The sequence below is a fragment of the Syngnathus scovelli genome, chromosome 12 (genome assembly GCF_024217435.2).
Source record: "Syngnathus scovelli strain Florida chromosome 12, RoL_Ssco_1.2, whole genome shotgun sequence".
NCBI lineage: Eukaryota > Metazoa > Chordata > Actinopteri > Syngnathiformes > Syngnathidae > Syngnathus > Syngnathus scovelli.
In genome coordinates, this window is record NC_090858.1 from 14215953 (window position 1) to 14240000 (window position 24048).

Sequence of the window (24048 nt, forward strand, 5' to 3'; positions counted from 1 at the left end):
CAGCTCCGCCTTCCGATTGATGCTGATCGCGATCTGGATTTTTAAATGCCGCCGATTGCGGCGCTAACTTTCGTATGCCGCCGATTGCGGTTCTGTTTCCCCGAGTCGCCGCAGAGTGCGGTTGTGTTTCCCCGAGTTTCCGCGGAGTGCGGTTCTGTCCCCCAAGTCACCGCCAGAGTGCGGATCTGTCCCCGCAGTCGCCGCCCGAGTGCGGTTCTGTCCCCGAAGTCACCGCCAGAGTGCGGATCTGTCCCCGCAGTCGCCGCCCGAGTGCGGATCTGTTCCCGCAGTCGCCGCCCGAGTGCGGTTCTGTCCCCGAAGTCGCCGCCCGAGTGCGGTTCTTTCCCCGAAGTTGCCGCCCGAGTGCGGTTCTGTCCCCGAAGTGGCCGCCCGAGTGCGGTTCTGTCCCCGCAGTCGCCGCCCGAGTGCGGTTCTGTCCCCCAAGTCGCCGCCCGAGTGCGGTTCGGTTCCCCAAGTCGCCGCCCGAGTGCGGTGCGGTTCGGTTCCCCAAGTCGCCGCCCGAGTGCGGTGCGGTTCGGTTCCCCAAGTCGCCGCCCGAGTGCGGTTCGGTTCCCCAAGTCGCCGCCCGAGTGCGGTTCGGTTCCCCAAGTCGCCGCCCGAGTGCGGTGCGGTTCGGTTCCCCAAGTCGCCGCCCGAGTGCGGTGCGGTTCCCCAAGTCGCCGCCCGAGTGCGGTGCGGTTCGGTTCCCCAAGTCGCCGCCCGAGTGCGGTGCGGTTCGGTTCCCCAAGTCGCCGCCCGAGTGCGGTTCGGTTCCCCAAGTCGCCGCCCGAGTGCGGTTTGGTTCCCCTAGTTTTTTTTTTTGGGACGTCGGGAGCCGTCCCTTGTGGGGGGGGTTCTGTCACGTCTCGTCCCCAACTGCTCCACTATGTGTCTGTTGTCTTGGTTTCTGTCTGTGTGCTCGCCCCTCCCCTCCTGTGTGCCCATGATCAGTGTGATTGTTCCCACCTGCCTCTCGTTACCTGTCGTGTATAAAAGTCCTGTCTGCCCCTCACTCCCGGTCGGATCATTGGTTGCTGTGGTTTTGGTTGCTGTCGTGTTGGTTGCTGTCGTTCGGGGTTGTCGTACTGTCTTGATGCCGTCATGTCCTGCTTTCTTCTTGTTTCACGTCCCAGTCAGTCAGTCAAGTTATTGTTTGTTAAGTCATGTCAGTTTGCCTTTTGAGTTGCTTCAATAAACCCTGGTCCAAGCTGCACTTGGTCGTCCTGCTCCATGCTCCACCCGACCGTGACATCTTTAGTCATTAGCAATATTAACATTTTTCTATTCTACGAATATGGCTTAGTCAAATCCCTGAAATTTATTAAAAAAAAGCAACTCATGTAGGAATTAAGTGGCTTTTAGTAAGTGTGACATGGAAATACCGGGAGCATCTATGTTGCTTAGTTTGTGGCCCGGATCAGGCAGCTGTGTGACGTCAGCAAGTTGATAGCATCTTGGCTGCCTCCAATCTCGTCCCCAGCGTTGGTGCAGGCCAGAGAGGTGTGACGCAATGAACTCCAGGAGAATCTGGGCTGGGTCACGGAGCACGGACTCCGTGAGTGTCAGTAGTATTGTGGATCACGCAACTTGGCGCAGTGTATAGCATTCAGATGTTATAATAACAAACGGACAAACAAAGGCAAACACTTCTTCCGTGTGCCAATGCTAAGCAATTATGATCGTATAAGGATCTGTAAACAATGGTTGCACAATCTAGGAACAGGTCACACGATGAAAACTTTCCCTTTTGGCAGTAATTCCGTGGTTTGTGAGGAACATTTTGAAGAAAATTTCTTCGCAGTCGATGTGATTAACAATACCCTTGGTTTGAAAGAGAAAAAACGTCTGCATCCCTGGGCAGTGCCTACAATTTTTGCCCATAAACAGAGGAAAACAGATGTGAAAAGGCAGCAGCGTCATGAAAAGAGATCCCAGAGACAAAACATTGCTGTTCTGAGACAGGTATGTATCTGTGATAAGCAGTTGTTGTCCCCGATTTTGATGAATTACTGGGCGATTATTGTGGTTCGTTTACATTGGTTTCCCGTCATGGCGGGCAAGAGCATTTTGCCAGGGAAGTCAGTTTCCTGTTAAGTGATTTTAGTAACGGCTATGATGAATTGGTCTTTTAAGTAAATGTTTGGAAGGTGATTTGTACAAAACGGAATCAACTTGGTGACGTCATATCCGGGGCGCCATATTTCTTCCCCAGGCAGCAAAAGTGCCGGTCAAACGGCAATGTTTCAGGCTATATAATCTCTTGACCCTAAGAGGTGTTGTGTTATTTCTTTTTTGATATTGTACAATTACTTTATACTAAATCAGTGCCTGCGTTATACAGGTTGACCAAAGGTACCCTTTAATTTCAAAAAGGTAAGCACAGTCGCCCCTCTCGCAACATCACTTCCCTTAAGAGCGTCTTTGTTTTTCAGTATTGAGCTTAAAGTCGATTTTGCCATGCAAAACTCCCGCTCCAACTCTGACACATGCATACCGGACTCATATTTTGCGATTAATTCTTTTTTAAATTCAACCGTTTTGCACACTATTTTCCTCTTTTCGCCATGATCATCTTTACTGCTCCCACTTGCTTCCTTTGAGGCATGACTAGAGTTGATGCAATCCTCAGAGTAACGAGAATGTAATAACGAACGGAGTCAGTTGGCATGTGGGTCCTCTTGGTTCATCTCGCGAGGTTCGACAATCGAAGTTTCGTCCGACATCCGAAGCAAAAAAATCTCGAATTTTTTGTTCGAATACCGATTTGTTCGAGAACTGGGACGTTCGAAAACCGAGGCTCCACTGTATTTTGGAGCAATATTTTTTTCTTAGAACCTATTACCTTTTGAATGATAACGGCCCATAATTCAACGACTCCATCCATCCATCCATCCATCCATCCATCCATCCATCCATCCATCCATCCATCCATCCATCCATCCATCCATCCATCCATCCATCCATCCATCCATCCATCCATCCATCCATCCATCCATCCATCCATCCATCCATCCATCCATCCATCCATCCATCCATCCATCCATCCATCGATTTTCTGAACCGCTTAGTCCCCACGGGGGTCGCGGGTGTGCTGGAGCCTATCCCAGCCGTCAACGGGCAGTAGGCGAGCGACACCCTGAACCGGTTGCCAGCCAATCGCAGGGCACACAGAGACAAACAACCATCTGCACTCGCACTCACACCTAGGGACAATTTGGAGTGCTCAATCTGCCTACCAAGCATGTTTTTGGGATGTGGGATGTGCCCGGAAAAAACCCACGCGGGCCCGGGGAGAACATGCAAACTCCACACAGGGAGGGCCGGAGGTGGAATCGAACCCGCACCCTCCTAACTGTGAGGTGGACGTGCTAATTCAGCGACTCATGATCAGTAAAATTAATTGATTTTCAAACCTCAGTGGTCAGTCTTTAATGTTGACCACTGGGTTGTTACTGACCTATCTGCCAGCTGTGCGCTTATCTACACTTGTAATCTGCCATCTTGAATATCAACAATCTTTTTTCTATGCTATCTCCGACCTTGCTGCTAGCCAGTGTGTCGTTTGAAAACAAAATTTGGACAAAAACGTAAAAAGAAATGAAATAAAATGTGCCGAGGGAGTCATTAAGTGGGAACAGGCGGCCACGATGCGATTCCGAGCGAGCACCGGGAAGCGGAAAGCGGAATTAGCTGGAAAGATGCCACCGTCTCGCCTTTGCTTCAGAGTCGCTTGACGGCGTACAAGCTTCCATAATTAAATCATCGTTCCTTCCGGCATGTTGACAATTCACTGGAAGTAGGTCGCGCGTGGGCTGCTCGGGCATGAGGTTCCTTGCCGAGACGACGAACGGACACATGTTGGCGAGAGCGTGTTTATTTTTGCATCATTAACGACAATGGGATCATGTGACGCAGATGCAACACCGCGGCGGCGGAGCGTTCACCTCATCATCACAGAAAAAGGACTTTGACTCGGCAACGGCGTGATGACAACAGAGAGCTCATCCGTAATCCTCACTCAGATTAAATTAGAGTAGAGTTCTATTGCAGCTACGTCACTGAGGATTTAGAAATTCGGGTTAGGAGGGTTCAGGTTTGGGACAGGATTAGGCCTTAAGGGATATGGTTACAGGGATGAGAACGGCAAATGAAAAAAAAACACTGAAAAGTAGCCGGGGTCTGGGGGCCGCATGCCCCACTGGGGGGTGGAAGGCCCCCCATTAAGGGGGCCTAGGCCCCCTCTCACTTGCCGCAGGGGCCCAGGGGCTGCAGCTCCCCATTGGGGACTGCAGGGGCCACAGGCCCCTATCGGGGGCCACAGGGCCCACAGGCCCCCATTGGGGGCCGCAGGGGGCCAGGGGCAATCCCCCGGAGGAGGCTCAGGGGGCAAAGCTCCCTGGAAACTCCTGGATTTTGGCAGTATAGCAACCCCAAAACCATTAATTTCGTCACTCAATTTCAACAGTTTTGTTAAAAAAATATTCCTGCTTGGTGGGCTACCAAGGTGAATATAATACAGTCAAGCCTCCGTTTTCGACCACAATCTGTTGCAGAAGGCGGTTCGAGAAGCGAATCGGTCGAATTCCGAATCTATTTTACCTATTACAAATAATGGAAAAAGATTTAATCCGTTCCAAGACTTTTTTAAGCATTTTTTCGTTTGCACATTTTTGTCCGATCGCGCAACTGCAGCGCACCGCCGAACGCGCAACCGTAGCGCGTCGTCGACCGCGCAACTGCACCGCGCTGGTTGCATTATTGTGACAGAGCAGTCGCTGAAATTTAGAAGATATTTTTAAACTGCTGATGTACTTTCCAAAATTCAAGTGGATCTAAGTGCGCAGGGAGCTTAATTTTGTCCGATCGCCCAACTGCAGCGCATCACCAAACGCGCAAACATAGCGCGTCGCCGACCGTGCAACTGCACCGCGCTGATCGCATTATTGTGACAGAGCCGTCGCTGAAATTTAGAAAACATTTTTAAAGTCCTGATGTACTTTCCAAAATTGAAGCAGGGGTCCTAATTTAGTCCGATCGCGCAACCGCAGCGCGCCAGGCGCTCACTGTCGCATTGCTTTAAGAGCGTCTTTGTGTTCCAAGTTGTAAGATGACGCTGCTCTCGAGCCATGCCCATCTGAAGCAGTTTCTCTAAAACCTTCGCCATGCTGGCTAAAACTTTTGCTAATTAGGCAAATGAGTAGGCAAATGATGGGACGAAAGTAACGCCAAAATGCTGCCGAAAAAAAGGCGGCTGTTGTCGCAATACTGCTGCCAGACGCCCCCCCCCCGCCCCCATTTAAAAACAATTTTCTTAACTGAGCTACACGATTCACGAAAATGATACTCCCGACGGAAAAAAAAAAAACACGGAAATCCGCGGATCCGCGGAAGAGTCTCATCCCTGTGGTTATCCATGTGGGTAGCGGTTAGGGTTGGAATTAAGGGTGTTGACTGGGGTAGTTATGATAAAGGGGTTGGGTAGGGGGATGGTTCGGGTGTGCGTGCGCTTCGGGTTAGGATCAGGCAATGGAATCATCAGGCATGTTATGCTTAAGGTTCCAAGATGTTCTTTAGGATAAAAGTTTGGATTGGTGCATGGTTAAGGTTACACTTGCGAGTTTAGGTTTATGTTCATGCAAAGCTAAAATTAGGGGCACCGGTTACGAACATGGGTAACACTTTGGTCCAGGTTTCGTGGTTGCATACATGCAGAAAATAAGCCTGTTTCTGGGATGCTGTCTCCATTCTCAATGTTTACATTTCACTTCCCAATCAATTGGTAACAATCATGTAAGCGGTAGCATTTAAGCGGCCTTAGTTCCCTCAGCTCAAGGGCCGGCACACATGCCGCCAAGAGCTTACGCGGCCAACGCCCTGAGCACATGGCGGCGACGGCGGTGGTGGCAGCTCTCCTTTATCATCCATCACCTCGCTGCCAAATCAAGTCGGACACAGTGTAATGTAAATGTAAATGAAGTGAGTGGGCACAGAGGAGGGAGAATTGTTGGGGGGTCATTGAGGGGAGCTGGTGTGTGCGTGTGTTACAGATGGATGAGAGGCTGCTTTTTCTCCATCTCGCCCAGTGGACACATTTCCTCGTCTCGCCTCCTTCTCGCCATTATTCCCACTCCCACCATCACTTATTACATCATATCAGACTCTCGTGCCTTCCACTTTCAAGATATAGGCATGTACCCACGTGTACCACACACGTGATGGCTCACATGTTCTGGAAAGACCACGCCACAGGGGGGGCTGTTGTGCTAACTGGCTAGAAAAAAAGTTACTGAAGCTGTGCATGAAAAGACACTTCTGTCACGAGGAGACCCACAAATGAAGTTGTGCCTGAGAACACAGAAAGTCAGCCATTTTGGTTTCACGTCGGTTAAGTGACTAATCCCTTTCTGAAATCAAATTTCTATGAATTTTAGAAAAGTCACCTCCACTCAGCAACATGACATTTGGTAGGATTGATTCTCTGCAATGTGTATACTCACAAAGATTTTCAGAAGAACAAGAAATCTGCAATTTTTCTTCCAAATTGTTGAGTCATTTTAGCCATTTCCAGCCGTCCTAACACAAACGGTATATTAAGCTGGCTTTGATTGATATTTATTCTTTTGAAATGACAGCAACTGCTCTCATGTTTTCAAGTCACTTGGTCTTCATGAAGGTTGTTGCTGTGTGCACATTTTGAAATAGATTTCAAATACTTGGCCTTCTTGACAACAAAAACAAACAGTCATCTGTGTAACGGTGCTATTTCAAAATAAAGTCGCACGCCATAGCGCGTCTGTGTTGTTGTGTTCCCGCCGCCGCTGCTGTCGGCCGGGAAAAACAAGCCGCCTCCCACAGAGAAACTGGCAACCATCTTTGAAGCTAAAAATAGCTCACAGAGCAGAGCGAGAGAGCGAGCCGCCGCCGCCGCCATCACAGGCCGACCAGCTCACACGCTCGAGAAAAACGCTCCCGCTGGGATTCATCGACGGCGGTGGGCGCCACGTCCACCTCGCGACAGTTAAGGCCAACGGCTGAGTTCATTAGGAACACCAGGCTCTTTTCACTATGATCAGTTCTTCCGCAAACACATTTTTAATGAGCTGTGACGAGTTTAGCTCTCGGCAAACATTTTTTTCTCTTTCAAATTATCTTGAACTTTACTCTGTCAAATCGAATCAGAATTTATTTTGCATTCATTTATGACTTTTGACAGCCAGGGATCGATTTTAAGGACAATTTCTTGTCCTCTTTTACAACTGTTTTAATACAAACTTGAAATTAAATTTGAAAAAAAAAACACTATTTTGAACACGAGTTAAACTTCATGGAGTGCAGAATTTGGTCCCTTGAGGCCACCATCCTTTTACCCATACTGACAACCCATTTTTGCCACCTTTAAGGTACTACACATTCCCCAAACCTGACAGACAGTTTGGAACCCCTCAATCAATTGCCCATTTTTTTTAGGTTTACTGGAATTCCACAAGAACAACGACAAAACATTCCTAAAGTAATCTTAACAAGGAAATCCTCCAGTGTGCAGATGACAGGAATAAATTGGCATCGCACGGGAATAACATTTGGTCCTTCCACTAAGTGTGTGTCTACATAAATGCAGCGTCGGCATTTTGTTCTCTGAGCCAGTGTTTCCCAACCACTGTGCCGTGGCACACTGGTGTGCCGTGAGAGACGTTCAGCTGTGCCGTGGGACTGTCCAATATTAATTACGGAGCGCATTGTAAACAGGATCGCCAAACCACTGGTCAGTTCGCGCAAGGCCTGGTCAGCCACTTGCTAATCGTGCATGTGTGGAGAATCGGAGAATCTTGAGATTTCATATTGTGTCGATATGATTGTATTGCATCGGCACATATTCAGTTTATGTGTGTATTGCTGTGTGCTTTTGCTAACAGTGACAGACACTATGACGGTTGTGGTGCGTTTGTGGTCCGATGGAAATCAGAGAATGCATTTCAACCAGAGAACCTGGATTGGTTATTTTTCACATACCGTATTTGCCGGTGTACAGGTCGACTCGGTGTATAAGTCGACCCCCTAAAATTCGACGGAAATTTACGATTTTATGATATATCCTTTGTATAAGTCGAGCTCAATTGTTGCATTATATTAAACTTCAAAATTCAATATGCGAAATTTATTGACGAAATGTGTTCAAATTCCGGGAGGCCGTGCGCATGCGGCTGTTTATAAGCACCGCGGAGGAGATCGCGGAGCCTCATTCGACTTCCAGCGGCCGGCGAGCTCGCGCACGCCGCCCGGCACCAACGGGAGGCCGGAAATAGCTCCAAGCCGAGCGGATCGGCACTTTATAAGCACCGCGGAGGAGATCGCGGAGCCTCATTCGACTTCCAGCGGCCGGCGAGCTCGCGCACCCGCCCGGCACATCCGGGAGGCCGTGCGCACGCGCCAAGTGGCCGAAAACAGCCCCCGCCGAGCGGATCGGCTGTTTATAAGCACCGCGGAGGAGATCGCGGAGCCTCATTCGACTTCCAGCGGCCGGCGAGCTCGCGCACCCGCCCGGCACATCCGGGAGGCCGTGCGCACGCGCCAAGTGGCCGAAAATAGCCCCCGCCGAGCGGATCGGCTGTTTATAAGCACCGCGGAGGAGATCGCTGAGCCTCATTCGACTTCCAGCAGGCCGCGCACTCGCGCACGCCGCCCGGCACATCCGGGAGGCCGTGCGCATGCGCCGAGTGGCCGAAAATAGCCCCCGCCGAGCGGATCGGCTGTTTATAAGCACCGCGGAGGAGATCGCTGAGCCTCATTCGACTTCCGGCGGGCCGCGCACTCGCGCACGCCGCCCGGTTCAAATTTTCTAAGTGCAACGCACAATGAGATGCATGAGAAACGGCCTTGGTTACCATCACATTAGAAGCGATGAATACGAAGTTAAATTTTATGACTCGGTGTATAAGTCGAGGTCGATTTTTTTCGGTCGATTTTGGATCGAAAAAGGTCGACCAATACACTGGCAAATACGGTACGTACTTTTATTTTAATCACAATCACTTTAAATACTTTATTTCTTACACCGTGTAAAACCTTTTTAAAAAACTGTCACTTTTATTTAAAAAAAGCAATACAATTTAAAGAATATTTAGTATTTATTTCTATTAAATTATTCGACTCTCCATACATATATAGGAATAGGACTCTACGTGTTTTGTTGTAATATAACTGATTTTAATATAGGAGCTTAACAGATTTTTGTTGGCGGTGTGCAGCGAGATTTTTTCCAATGAAAAGGTGTGCCATGAATGAAAAAAGGTTGGGAAACACTGCTCTTAGCTAATTACTCTGTTTACTGCGGCCTTGCGCGCAGACGGCAGGTCGACCAAAGTCCTAATAAAGTCAAGTCCCAATGATCATCGTCACACACACATCTGGGTGTGGTGAAATTTGTCCTCTGCATTTAACCCATCCCCATGTGATTTTGATCCATCCCCTGGGGGAGAGGGGAGCAGTGAGCAGCAGCGGTGCCGCGCTCGGGAATCATTTGGTGATCTAACCCCCCAATTCCAACCCTTAATGCTGCAAGCAGGGAGGCAATGGGTCCCATTTTTATAGTCTTTGGTATGACCCGGCCGGGGTTTGAACCCACAACCTTCCAGTCTCAAGGCGGACACTCTACTACTAGGCCACTGAGCTGGTTGCCAGCAGTACCTTAGCGATCCGAGTGACCATGATATACCATTACTGCAGAACTATGTGCACTGTATAAAGCCGCTTCTACCGGTAACTACTTTTGGCCCCAACAGTGCTATGCAGATACGCTACATGTAAGCTGATGTTATACTAATCTTAGCTTAATGTTATGTACCGTAGTGAGTAGTTACTTGATGCTGTACAAAGTATTGGTGTCACAAATGACTTGATTACTAAATAATTTACATTTACAATGTTTGTACTATAGGGCGGCTCGGTGAAGCACTGGGTAGCACGTCCGCCTCACAGTTAGGAGGGTACGGGTTCGATTCCACCTCCGGCCCTCCCTGTGTGGAGTTTGCATGTTCTCCCCGTGTCCGCGTAGGTTTTCTCCGGGCACTCGGGTTTCCTCCCAAATCCCCAAAACATGCTTGGTAGGCCGATTGAGGACTCTAAATTGTCCCTAGGTGTGAGTGCGAGTGCGGATGGTTGTTCGTCTTTGCGTGCCCTGCGATTGGCTGGCAACCGGTTCAGGGTGTCCCCCGCCTACTGCCCGATGATGACTAGGATAGGCTCCAGCACGCCCGCGACCCCTGTGTGGACAAAGCGGTTCAGAAAATGGATGGATGGATCTATGTACTAAATTTAATTAATAAAAAAGTTGATTATTATCATTAGTAATAAATAAAAGTAATCACATTAGTTCAACCATTTTGCAGACATTTTAATCAAATGGAGGAATAAAATGTAGTTAAGTTTTAATTACATATCTTGTATTATTAAATATTTTCCATTAAACGTACTTTTAATTAAAAATAAAGTTTCATGCATAATAAATTTGCTGAAATGTGTTTAAGTATTTGCTTAAATGATTATAATTAAAGTAACTACAATAAAAGTAATAAATAAATAAATAAATAAATAAATATATATATATATATATATATATATATATATATATATATATATATATATATATATATATTATTGTTTTCAAGATGGCGGCGCGTGCACACGCAGCGGCCACTCTCTGTCCCGTCAGTACGGTGATTTGTTCGTCTAATGAGTGTTCGTCTTACAGTCTTGTGTGTTCGTCTCGTCCGTGCTACAAGTACAGCAGGCAGGTTCTGCTTGACATCGGCAGAAGTGGGTTTTGCGGCGTTCTGCACTTTGAAGCGTCGACATTAAAGGCGCTCGGACTGCTACGTCCTGAAACGTCGCCGACCTCACCCGCTATTCCTCCCCCGGTTGGGAGCCGTCGGAAACGGTGTGCGAGGAGGCAGAAGAGGGGCAAGCGCGGAGGCGTCCGGGTCAGGCTGGCGGCCAACCCAGCGCGACCGGCGGTGCCCTCCATTCTTCTGGCGAATGTTCGATCGCTGGACAACAAAATGGATTACGTTCGCCTGCTGAGGTCTACGAACCGGACGGTGCGGAACTGCTGTGTGCTCGTGTTCACCGAGACCTGGTTGAGTGACAACATTCCGGACTCTGCCGTGCATCTGGAGCGGCTAGCGTGCTATCGGGCGGACCGTGCCATTGAACGAGGGGGAAAGTCGCGAGGAGGTGGAATATGCGTCTACATCCGAGAAGAATGGTGCCGGGACTCTGTGGTGGTATGTAAGCACTGCTCGCCGCTTGTGGAGTTTGTGATCATTAAGTGCCGTCCTTTTTATCTGCCGAGGGAATTTACCGCGATTCTGCTACTCGCGGTATACATCCCGCCTTCCAACATCGAAGGAGACAGGATCGCGGCGCTTGGTGAACTGTACCAGGCTGTCAGTGAACAGCAAACAGCGCACCCTGACGGTTTCACCATCTTCGCTGGAGACTTCAATCATGCCAACCTGAAGTCTGTTTTCCCGAGGCTTCACCAGCATGTTCCTTTTCCGACACGTGGAGACAGCTTCCTGGACCTAGTCTACTCGGCGCAAAAGGGAGCTTTCAAAGCCACCCCCATCTGGGGCTTTCTGACCATCTCACCGTTTTGCTTTTGCCCGCATACAGACAATTGGTAAAGGCATCCAGGCCGGTTCGGAGGCAGGTTCGAGTGTGGCCTGAGGGTGCCTACGATGCACTTCGTGACTGCTTCGACACCACTGACTGGGACTTGTTTAAGCAGGCAGCCACCTACAATGATTGGACGGACATAGAGGAGTATACTGACTCTGTTACCTCTTACATCACGAAGTGCATCGATGATGTGACTTGCTCGAAATCCGTCGTCACTCGCGCGAACTGGAAGCCGTGGCTGACGGGGGCTGTCCTCAGACTGTTGAGGGCCAGGGACAAGGCTTTCAGAGCGGGGGATGAGGCTGGCTTGAGGACAGCGAGGGCCGACCTGTCCCGATGCATCAAAGAAGCGAAGAAGGCGTTCTCGTGCAAGGTCTCCACCCACTTCAAGGACAGCAAGGACACACGTAGCCTTTGGCGGGGCATTCAGACCATCACGGACTACAAGCCCGCGCCGAGGAGCTGTGAGGGCGACGTCCGTCTGCTGAACGATCAGAACCGCTTCTTTGCTCGCTTCGACGCCCAGAACAGAACATGCCCGCTGAAGACCACTCCCCCCCCACACGAGCAGCCCCTGCGCCTCTCTGCCGACGGTGTGAGGAGGGCGCTTGCCGCTATTGACACCCGTAAGGCGGCGGGCCCTGACAACATCCCGGGTCGAGCGCTGAAGGACTGCGCTGGGGAGCTGTCGGGTGTCTTCACGGACATCTTTAACGTTTCCCTGCAGCAGGCCATCGTCCCCTCGTGTTTCAAGGCTGCCACCATCGTTCCTGTGCCGAAGAAACCTGCACCGTCCTGCTTCAATGACTACCGCCCTGTGGCACTGACGCCCATCATCATGAAGTGCTTTGAGCGGCTGGTCATGGAGCACATCAAGTCCGTTCTCCCCCCCACAATTGACCCTTTCCAGTTTGCGTACTGTGCCAAGCGGTCCTCTGAGGATACCATCTGCTCTGCCCTCCACTCGGCCCTCACCTACCTGGAGAGAAAGGACTCATATGTGAGGTTGCTGTTTGTGGACTTCAGCTCTGCCTTCAACACCATTGTGCCGCAGCGACTCATCTGCCAACTCGGCGAGCTGGGCCTCAGTAACTCCATCTGCAGTCCATTGCTCTTCACCCTGCTGACGCATGACTGCACTGCGACCTAAAGCGACAACCGCATAGTGAAGTTTGCTGACGACACGACTCTGGTGGGTCTCATCACGAAGGGCGACGAGACTCGGTACAGGTCGGAAGTTGACCTTCTGACCACGTGGTGCAGGGACAACAACCTCCTGCTGAACGTCAATAAGACCAAGGAAATCATTGTTGACTTCCGGAAGGGTCACACAACACACCTGCCGCTGATCATCGACGGTGCTGTGGTGGAGAGGGTGAGCTGCACCAAGTTCCTGGGGGTGCACATCAGTGAGGACCTCTCCTGGTCCGCAAACACCTCGTCACTGGCAAAGAAAGCTCAGCGCCGCCTGTACTTCCTGCGGAAGCTCAGGCGTGCATGTGCTCCTCAGGCAGTCCTGTCTACATTCTACCGTGCCACCATTGAGAGCGTCCTCACCAGTTGCATCGCTGTCTGGGGTGGTAACTGCACTGAACAGAACTTGAAGGCCCTGCAGCGCATAGTGAATACGGCTGGTAAGATTATTGGTGCTTCGCTCCCCTCCCTCAAGGACATTTACACCTCCCATCTCGCCCGCAAGGCAACCTCGATTGCCAGAGATGTGAGTCACCCGGCTCACTCTTTGTTTGACCTTCTGCCCTCTGGGAAGAGGTACAGGAGCCTGCGCTCCCGCACCACCAGACTCGCCAACAGCTTCTTTCTCCAGGCTGTTAGGGCCCTGAACTCGCTACCCCCTTCTGCGTAGCGTGCGGCACTGTTGCGCTATTTTCGGGAATGTCTGCTGTACGCGCACTTGCTCCTTTTTTTTTTTTTTTCTGCTCCTCTTATTTATTTATTTATTGTTGTGTTATTTATTCATTATTTATTCAGCACGCTTTTGTTATACTCGTTTACTTGTTTGTCTGTTGTGAGCCATGTCTTGTCACCGTGGGATAGGGGGGAACGAAATTTCGGTTTCTTTGTGTGTCTTTGGCATGTGGAGAAATTGACAATAAAGCTGACTTTGACTTTGATATGTTTTTTTACCTTATCTTGTAATAATCAAGAGAATACCATTAAATACAATGTCATAGTCATGCTGTGAAGTTAGCATGTACCGTTCTTGAACGCGAGGGCTTCTTCTTCTGTCATATGACTTCAGACTTGCAGCTCCGTTGAGGCGAGCCAGGTCAACGTGTCATCGTCCAGATCAATCAGGCCTTGTTCGCCATTCGGTGGCTGGTGTTTGGGGCAACTGCTGATGATGTGCTCTACTGTCTGGACTGGGTCCCCACACTCGCAGAAGGCACTATCTGCGAGTCCCCACCTCTTCATTGCAGCTCCATAGCATCCAACGCCGGTCCTCAAGCGGTTGAGGGATTGTCCACTGTTTTCGGGGCAAGTCCTGGCCAGAGACGTCTGTGGGGTCATTGATGTAGTGGTGCAGTCGAGATTTTTCTGCTGACTTCCACTGTTCTCTCCATCTCGTCTTGACCCAGGTGGCCTTGGAAGTGTCAGCTGCTGTTGTGCTGAGCAGCTCATGGGCTTGGATGGCAAAGGGGCGTCGTGACTCTAAAGTGGGCAAATAGAAAACTGCCAGGCAACAAAGGAAGTTGGATGAACGGCATCTTCACGGGCTACGCCGGTGACGTGAGCGCCTCGTCGTCGCTGCGCTTGCAAGGCATTGTGGGACAATTTGTCAGAGGGCCGCCTTGAATAATTCAGCCTCTTCTCTGGATATTGACCGCGTTTCTCTTCCTCATGGTTAATATTTCATTTCAGCACTCCTCCTCTGACCGACCTTCCAGGGCCGTGAATCAAAGTGATATATGCCTTCTTCCGAAGCCTTATCTTAGCAAAGCGCATCGAAACTAGGATATAGAGAGGAGTATTATTTAGAAGCGTCAGATTTTTTTGTAATTGATACCCGCACGCTTTGTTAAAGCAGCTTCATGGTGCGTAAGCGCCACCAACTGATAGCGTTCTTCCACCGCAAGCAAAAACAATACCTATGTCCAGGCTGGATCCTTCAAAGGCTCATTGTCACATAGCGACCGCAGACGAAATACACAGTGGTGAATTTGGACGGGTAAATTTGATCTCTTGCACATGTCATTCTACCGTGGCACTATTGAGAGCGTCCTCTCCAGTAGCATCGCTGTCTGGGGTGGTAGCTGCACTGACCAGAACTTGAAGGCCCTGCAGCGCATAGTGAATATGGCTGGTAAGATTATTGGTGCTTCGGTCCCCTCCCTGAAGGACATTTACACCTCCCATCTCACCCGCAAGGCAACCGCGATTGTGAGTGATGTGAGTCACCCAGCTCACTCTTTGTTTGACCTTCTGCCCTCTGGGAAGAGGTACAGGAGCCTGCGCTCCCACACCACCAGACTCGCCAATAGCTTCATTCTCCAGGCTGTTAGGACCCTGAACTCGCTACCCCCTTCTGCGTAGCGTGCTGCACTTTTGCGCTATTTTCTGGAATGTCTGCTGTACGCTCACTTGCTCCTTTTTGCTCCTCTTATTTATTTGATGAGTTATTTATTCATTATTTATTCAGCACCCGGTTGTTTACTTGATTGTCTATTGTGTGCCATGTCTTGTCACCGTGGGATAGCGGGGAACGAAATTTCGGTTTCTTTGTGTGTCTTTGGCATGTGAAGAAATTGACAATAAAGCTGACTTTGACTTTGATTTGACTTTGACGCGTCACTGATTTGACAACGAATCGGCAGCCGGCGTCAGGAAGGTGAGGGATTGACATGCTATTGGCCTTTGCCAATTGAGTCAGTGTAGAAGAAGAGTGAGGTGGAAACAAGAGGAGTAACGCAGGCTAGGAAAGTGTGTTTCGAACCAGCCTTTGCCCATGATCCATCTCCATGGAAACAAAGGACAGTTTGGAAACTGAGATTCGAAGGCCGCGTGAGTTCGGACACCGATGCGTGGTCAAGGCACACTGGAGGTCCCGTTGTGTTGGCCGCCAAAGTCGACCTTTGCGGGACACAGCGTGTTTGGATATTGACACTGTTTCAGACAGAGTAGTGTTAAAGCATCACTCCAAGATCCAATTTCAAGGCCAGCACATGAAAGGTCCTTGTACTCCTACAAAATCACACTCAAATATTCCGGAAGTATAATCCTCTACCATCGCACGAAAGGCGACGCTGATTCCAATAGGAGTGCTAAAAGAAGAGGAAGAAAACGACTACATCCCATATTCACTTTTATCATGTCATCACTGAGTGTTTATTTTCCTGCATTAAAATTCAATTCGATTTTGTGTGCACATGCCGAGAGGTTTGTTATGGAGAGCAAGAACACGTATGCAGGGCACTAGCCAAACAAACCCTATTCCAATGTGACACATGCAAAATCATCTATTTTGCATGAGGATGATGAATAAAGCAGCACGACTTAAACACGCGTATATGCACTTAAATCAACAAACACTTACAAGCTTTGACCCGGAACACATACGAGGCATTTAAAATCACAGCCCAGATCCACATGCCGGCTTTCACGATCTGGAGGAAGTGGTGACATCGTGCATTGATGCAACTATCCGGGAACTAGCCTGACGCTGGCAAAACACAATCTGGAGAGACCCCGGTGATTTTTCGCCGACAACAAGCCGACAACCATCGCTAAAGGCCTTTTCTGGACACGGCCATTTTCAAGCCCAAAATGGTAAAAATTAATCTGAACGAATTTGAGTCATTCTTTATAAACAAAGCCGCGGAAATGACAATGAGTGTGACGAATCGACCGAGACAGCAAATAATTCCCCAGATCCGCTGTAAATTCCAGAATAAAAATGTTACTTACCACCTCGGCTTTCATGTGCCGTCAATAAGAACTCGAAACCAAAGGTTCATATTGTCTCAGAATGAGGCACGAAACGGCAAACTGGTTCAGTTTACCCGGACACCGGCGTGTCTTCGGTGGGCCACCCGAGCCACAGATGGTTGCTTATTTGGCACTTAATGAAAGCAGGCGGCAAAGCCGACGCAGCCGTTCGGCAGTGCCGCATACATTCCCTGTTTAATGGGCATTAATGTGAAAATGATGGCCTTGGCTAATCAAATCGGCATGTGGGTGGTAGCGCAAGGTACAAGCCAGCAACAGCATTTCAAAGCACAACTTTACTTTTCTTCCTCACCAAGAGGAGGAGTGACATTTTCCCAAGGATATCTATCAAGCCGCCTTTATGGTTTTCATGTGCACTCACCACAAGTGGCACTCTCTTTTTTTCAAAAAGGATTAATTAATAACTGAAAGGATCTTGATGAATGGCTCCCATTTCTCCACCTACTAATAAAAATGATACCATTTGTTCCCATCTTTCTAATTATCTGGCGAGGGGTAGAAAGTCTTCCGTGGAGGAATCTATGGAATTTTTCATTATCGGCCCCACAAAAAGAGCACCTTGCCGCTGCAACTTTAGAACACGCGACAGCACTTTTAAATGACATTTTTGGTTCAACATTTTTTCCAATTAGTGGCCGGTGAGCGTCCTGCTTCTTATCAAGGGAAAATATACACATTTGTATGCACAAAAACAAGCCTCACTACGTATTCAGAAAAAAATTGATTAGTGGTCCTTCCAACATTATGTCCCTTATATCGCAATGGTGGCGAGTATCCAAATAGAGCTACAGTACAGATTCAACATTTAACCCACAACTAATGAATTACTTCCTATGATAATCAATTTTTGGAGAACTTGTTTTAGGAAAAACTGCATTTTGATGAGTGCTGGCCAAACGACAGTTTATTTACTGCTGCACGCCGCCAATGAAGGTTACATGTGAAATGCTATGACATGACCTCGTGAATCGAATCAGCCTTCCTTTCCGCCTCTGACCGCGAGTCCTGCCATTATGCAACTGGCTGTTGGGGATTGTGCTACAGACAACCACGTCGGCGTTCCTTCTCCTGCTCTCTGTGGATTGCGGCTTAAGACATCATTTACGTTTAATTCCTGACTTTGGCCCGGGACAAATTCCCAAACGCCCCTTCGATTGTGACGTGAGCTGATTTGTGCCTTGGTTTTGAAGTGAGCTGTCACACTCGTTAGTGAAATTAATATTAGTCATTTCCAACTGACTACATGCGCTGCGCTGACCAAACACGTCGCGTCAGTGTCCGGACAATAAAAAATAAAGATTTTGATCAGCCCAGCCCTGGTTAAGCTGTTTTATTTCTGTTTATCTGTTTTATTGAGCCGGTTTGAAGGCGTGCAAAATAAAGGTATTTAAATGGAGTCCATGGTGAGAAACAACTCTCCCCTGCATGGAGAGAATTAATAATGTCCACTGTGTGTCCAATCAGGAAGAGTCGTCAAGTTGTAATGATCTGACCTTTATTTGGTCAGCATGTGTGACCTTATATTGACCCTGTTCCCCCCCCCACTCCCTCCAACTGGGGGAAAACCCAGCCGGCACTTACGTTGAGGCGATGTTCTCAACATGCGGCACTGAAAGAGGGAGACATTTATCACGGAGGAGGAATCGTTTGTGGCGTCAGTGCGTCATCGATTGCTGCGGCAATGCCGATCAATAGCTAGTGTACATAACAAGATTTGAAACCAAGACGAAACAAGGCAAGGAGGAGGCGGCAACGTAGGCAGAAAATACAGTCATTAACTAAAACACCAAAAGATGCTCCTTCCTCGTTGCACTCATTTTTTCTTGAAATCAATGAAACATTTGATGATGTGTTCCGCACATGTGCAATGAAGAACTGATTAACAGGCTGTCAAACTCGTGTGTGCTTCAACAAGTATTTGGGGGGAACTTGCATGGCTCAAATCGAACATTTACGTTGACTCCATGAATTGAAGTCTTTACTATCATGGGAGCACATGTTCTGCGACCGACAGCAACACTTACTCTTTTTATTCCAAACATAAGCATTCACTGTTCCAAAGATAAATGTTATGTAGAGATATAACATGCTTTAATTTTCAATTACATTTACAATTACAATTTTGATGAAAATTTGCCAATTCTTTTGTGGATAAATTTTTTGTTACATGATAAATTGGTTTGTATTAAAATTATTTTCAAATTGAATAACACACAATCACATTACGTTTTTTGGTGTAGGACACAATAAAATAACCTTTGTTAATCCCTAGAAGGGAAATATGGATGTTACAATAAATAAATAAATAAATAAATAAATAAATAAATAAATAAATAAATAAATAGCACGTATCAACACACATACCTCTAAAAAGCATGAAACTGGTCCGTGACATGTAAATGGTTCTGCATCACCTCAACTGTGTCTTCACACTAAACCCTCGCTGGTGTCAGCTGCTTGCGTTTCCAAAGGTTTCCTGATGGGGTGTCAAGTGCATCAAGTTGCAGTCAGATTCCCAAGCGGAGACAAAGAAGAAGAGCCGTATAATCTCTTCACATTCCACATAACACAACACTAATACTATTTTTTTTCAATTAGGCACAAATTTGCCCTGATTGCAGTGGTGCGTGATTCTCGACCCTCAAAAATACCAAAGGTTGCAATCCTTTAAAACGAGCAACGACAGCAGACTCAGGGCCTTGTTTACTTTGAGCACATGGCCAGGCGCTCAAAGGACAAAAAGGTAACTAAAGCCGAGACACTTCCTGCTGCACCCAGCCGCGTGCCCCCAGTCAACCCCACCCTCACATTGTCTCGGCTAATGTGTGCTGCTCTCCATCACAGACAGCCGTGGTGGAATTAGCGTTAATGAGCTTAGTTAATTTAGTTAAGAGACCATCAACAACGCTGACGCCAAATTTATCAGAGCAATAAAGCACATCAAAAAGCAGCACTTTGGCTGGGGGGGATTCTGAGGTGTCCCCACCACACCCAAGCTTTCAGGACTCGGGGAACTAAGGCCTGACTTTCTAAAGATTGGCACACTTCAAAATGGGCACAAACTAAACTGCACTCTCAAACTGTCCATGGTGAAAACAGCATAGCTACCACCAATAATCTCATACGAGATGAAATTCTGAGGGGTTCTCTAAATTGATACGTCAAATTATATTTAATTAAATTGATTGGTGTCAAATGCCCTTAAAGCTTGATTTAAATTGCATGAAGCAAGACATTTGCCCGACTCTGCTTCTGTGATGTCACACCATGCTAAGCCTCCAGCGTCCAGTGTAAACATCCACAACATCCAGATAGATTTGGGAGTGTTCATGCTGGTCCAGGTGGCCTCGCGGCGCTTGTCGACGTTATTGCTCGCGACTGGCCGGGTCGCCGTCTTTGGGAATGGCACACTTTCAAAGCAGGGATTGTAAATAAATGTTAGCTCATCATCAGATCAACAACCACGTTGCATAATAATCAACTCGATCAATAAAGGCAATTGTATCAACAATGTCGTTCCTCACTGTGGAGTAGTCAAAGGTTCAAGCAACCTCTCATTAATATTCAGAGAGGCATTTAAGATATCATTCAATCATTCGACTTCTGTCAGGTGATAGACAATCCTAGGACGGCACCCAGGAAGTTTCAAGCAAATCATAAGAAGCATTTCAGACTAACTGCTTTTTGAAATGTGAAAAAGTATACCTCTTACATCACTTTTGTCAGGTACTAGATAATCCCAGAAGGGTACCCAAGAAGCGTCCCTATGGCGGAATGTAAATTTTCAGAACAAAACCCCTGAAATCTTTCAACGTGAGTGTCATTTCACTGCAAATTGACAACAATGTAAAACACAACCCCCCTGGTATTGCTCGACTACTCCATTTGTGACAGGTAAGAGATCCCGGGATGGCATCCAGTAAGTTTCATGCAAATCGTATGCAGCATTTCAGATGAACAGCCTTCAATAACCTGTAAATCTGAACATTATTAATTTATGAAAAGAAGCCTGATATCACACACTTTTTTTTACTTGAGTCAGGTACCAAAGAATCTCACAATGGCATGCATGATGTTTAATTCAACTCTGTTAAAATGGAACCGTAAACGTGTCATTACCTCTGTTTTCAGAGTGAAAACCACAGTCAATTGTTAACCTGCTGTCAGCTACAAAGCTCTCTGAGGATAATACACAGGATGTTTCATTAAGATCTAAATAAACAATACATTGTGACATTGAAAACAATCCTCAAGTTATCACTCCTTTCATGATGAGCAGTGTTTTTGGAGTTCCTGCGGAACCAGCGAGACTTACGTGTTTTGTGGTGGCCGTGCCTGTGGGCTGCTGTGGTGGTGGTGGCCCCTGTGGTGGTATGTTCCGAAGTCCACATCTGTGTGGAGTCGTGTAGCACGGTAGGATTAGATGGAGACGGACTGGACGTTCTCAGGGTGGTCCAAGGCGGTGTGGTGAAACCCATCGGAACGCGTCCGTTACGATTTCCGTGATTGCGGGGGGTCGCCAGGCTACCCGAGGCCCCGCTTGTTCTTGGGTTAGCCGTGGAGGTCTCGGTGGATCGAGTTCTACCTCTTCCAACAGTTACAGTTTTAGGCTTGTAGTCAGCCATAGGAGTGTTTGTGGCCGTGGTGGTGGTGGTAGTAGTCTCAGGCCCTTTGGGAATCCCGCTGGGCTTTGAGAGGAAGATGGGGTCCTGTCCTATCCGGTTGGCATCGACCAGGTCTGTCGGTACATAATCCCGCACAGTCCCGACCACAATCCACTTGAGGAGCATCAGACTCAAACCCAACCCGATGAATCCGATGAGGAGCGGAACCACGCAGAGCCATGTCTGCTGGCGGGGCCACAGGGCACACCCCAAAGGGCCCCGGTTTCGCGCCGGGCCCTCACCGCGGGCCCCAGAGGCACCCGAGGTCCCTAACGGCTCCGGTTCCTCCAGGATTACTGCACCTGTTGCGGTGGCCCTGGAACACTCGCTCATCCTTCCGGGCCTTTCTTTATGGCTCAATAGGGGTTAATCCTGTGCTCGGCATGTGTCATAAATGTTCCGGACCAAGGTGGAGACGACGAAATACACAAATAATCCACACACAGAGAAGGCCAATAGGACAAGAGGGACATGCATGGAGAGTAGGTGTAGTCAGACAATCGGACGATTAGTCTGCCTTCGAGTCCCAACCGACTCTCAACTTGAAGTGGAAGGAAAGAAAGGAGAGAAGACGACAACACAGGAGCAGAGGGAAGGGTGGAAAGGTTCTGTATCCGTGCATGAGAGTGCGGCGCTGCAGCAAAAAAAAAAAAAAAAAAAGAAAACATCCAAACCTAATTCCTATTTAGCCTGCACGCGTCCGCCTCACCATGTCCTAGCGTGTGAGTGCAGGAAAATATGAAATTCCCAGATGCAGGATGATCCAGCAGCTTTTGCCCTGGCAGAGTCCCACCGCACCTAAATTCTGTCTCCCTTGGGATGTCGACTGTGCCAGAATTCTTGCTTCTGCTTTGATTCTGTCTCTATATATTTTATCTTTTGTTTTAAGCCCTCGTGACAGTTGATTTCGGCGTTTGTGCCGACACACAAAAGCAACAATTCAGAGTGCAGAAGCGGCGGCAGGAGGAGGAAGAGGAGGAAGAGAAGGGCAGCGGGATGGAGGGGGGGGCGAGGGGGGTGTTGTCACGCAGCGCTATCACAGGGCGGATTAATCCGCTAAAGCAACGCATGATCCCGCTTCCTTTGCGCAGCCAGCTTTGGATCACATTTCCCTCCCGTATGCCGAGTGATCCAGTGGAAACATTCCGGCACAGATGAAATTCCAAAGACAAAATAACCCCAAAGAAAGAGAAATCCAGTCTCGAGATTACCAGACCCTCTGTCTCTTCACACCACCCGAGCGGCCCTCGCCGTCACCCCGGGGAGGCTAGCGACATCTGAAGATGGGTCCGATGGCCGAGATGCTGGTGAGCACGCGCGCAGCTACCGCCCGGAGAGGCAGAGGACAAATGAGAAGAGGGAGGACGGCGGAAGGGAGGAGGGAGGATTGTGAGAGTGGTCGAGAGAGCGAGAGAGAGCGTGGCCGAGAGAGGGAAGCTGCACCTGCTGGATGGAGCTTGGAAATGTGCCTGCCTCTGTCAGCAGGCAAGAAAACGCCCAATGGATGAAAATAATAAACAAATAGAGCATGACGATGGATTGGAATAATTGAGAAAGACGGATGGGGGTGGGGTGGTGGGGTAAAATCGGTGTTTGGCATTTCGGATGAAAAACTGGTTGAAACCTCTCGTTAACCGTGACTTTAAAAATAATGCACTTTATAACACTAAGTCATTTCACATCACAGCTGACAGGAGAGAGCCTATCCCCGGATGGCATCCAAGAAGTTTAATTATACTCTGCAGTATCATTTCAGCCTGCGACCCTCGTGAGAATAAGCGGCTCGGATAATGGGTGGATGGTATCATTTCAGAATAAAAGCTAAATCTGCAAATGTGACTGTAGTGAGTGCAGGCTGTGTTTAGCATTTCAGATGACCAGCTATGTGAAAGATGACATGACTCTTGTTAACTGTGACTTTAAAAGACCACCCCTAATAACATTGAGTCATTTCTCATCTGAGAGGTGCTAGACTATCCCAGGGTGACACCAAGGCAGTTTCATTCTATCTGGGGTACCGTGCCGGAATGAAAGTGAAAGCTGCATATGGAGTCACAGTGATATTAAACATGTCCAACTTATATGACTCAACCATCCCACTTCTGTCAGTTACTTGCTACGGTGTCCCACAATGGCACCTGGGAAGTTTCGCTCCACAGTGAGTTTGTGTTTCAAAATAAAAGCTACATCTGCATAGTATGTGACTATCAATAACCAAGCAGGAGGAAAGACATGAAAACAATGCTTTGAGCTGCTTGGCCATCGCAAACATACAATTGATGACTTGGAATGGAATGTTCGATATAGTACACTAGGGTGAAAAAACAGATACTTGAGTAGACAGAACGCAGCATATAGTACAAGGTCGTCTGACTAAAAGGGCAGCTGCTGTCACGCTCGTGACAATCAATCTTAAACAAACAAATTACCAACATAAACAAAATTCTTTTACTGGTTCTTTTATCACAAACAAGATATTTAGGTTGCATTACCTGCATTACCTGACATGTTTCGGCTTGTACTTCCGCCTTAATCATTCAACTCTGATGAAGGCGGAAGAACAAGTCGAAACATGTCAGGTAATGCAACCTAAATATCTTGTTTCTGATAAAAGAACCAGTAAAATAATTGACAAGCGAAAACAAAATGAACATAGTACAACTATAAACAAAATTCCCTAGCGCAGGATGCTCGAAATGCATCATTTTAAAATGTCAATCCATGTAAATATGTATGCTATCCG

The 24048-nt window shown here is 48.1% G+C and overlaps 1 protein-coding gene and 2 long non-coding RNA genes across 5 annotated transcripts in view; 2 read left to right on the forward strand and 1 right to left on the reverse strand.

Moving 5' to 3' along the window:
* The window catches only part of LOC125978202 (pro-neuregulin-3, membrane-bound isoform), a 158044-nt gene extending 135302 nt beyond the window's left edge, over positions 1-22742 (reverse strand). Inside the window, exons 1-2 of one of the 3 annotated variants that reach the window (XM_049735355.1) lie at positions 20957-21105; positions 19006-19117 (exon numbers count right to left, since the gene is read on the reverse strand). In XM_049735355.1, the coding sequence (XP_049591312.1) occupies positions 19006-19036 (31 nt within the window). In that variant the 5' untranslated portion in view covers positions 19037-19117; positions 20957-21105. Of the gene's footprint in view, positions 1-19005; positions 19118-20956 lie in introns of all 3 variants that reach the window. The other 2 variants (XR_007484927.2, XM_049735354.2) reach the window with 2 other exon arrangements.
* Positions 6897-15468, forward strand: LOC137840798 (uncharacterized). The gene is made up of 2 exons (XR_011087859.1): positions 6897-6991; positions 13937-15468. It is a non-coding gene; the product is annotated as an uncharacterized lncRNA (long non-coding RNA).
* Positions 22743-23839: 1097 nt separating the features above from the next.
* LOC125978224 (uncharacterized) overlaps positions 23840-24048 on the forward strand; it is a 2075-nt gene continuing 1866 nt past the window's right edge. Inside the window, exon 1 of the long non-coding RNA XR_007484934.2 lies at positions 23840-23884. This is a non-coding gene — a long non-coding RNA (uncharacterized lncRNA). The remainder of the gene's footprint in view (positions 23885-24048) is intronic.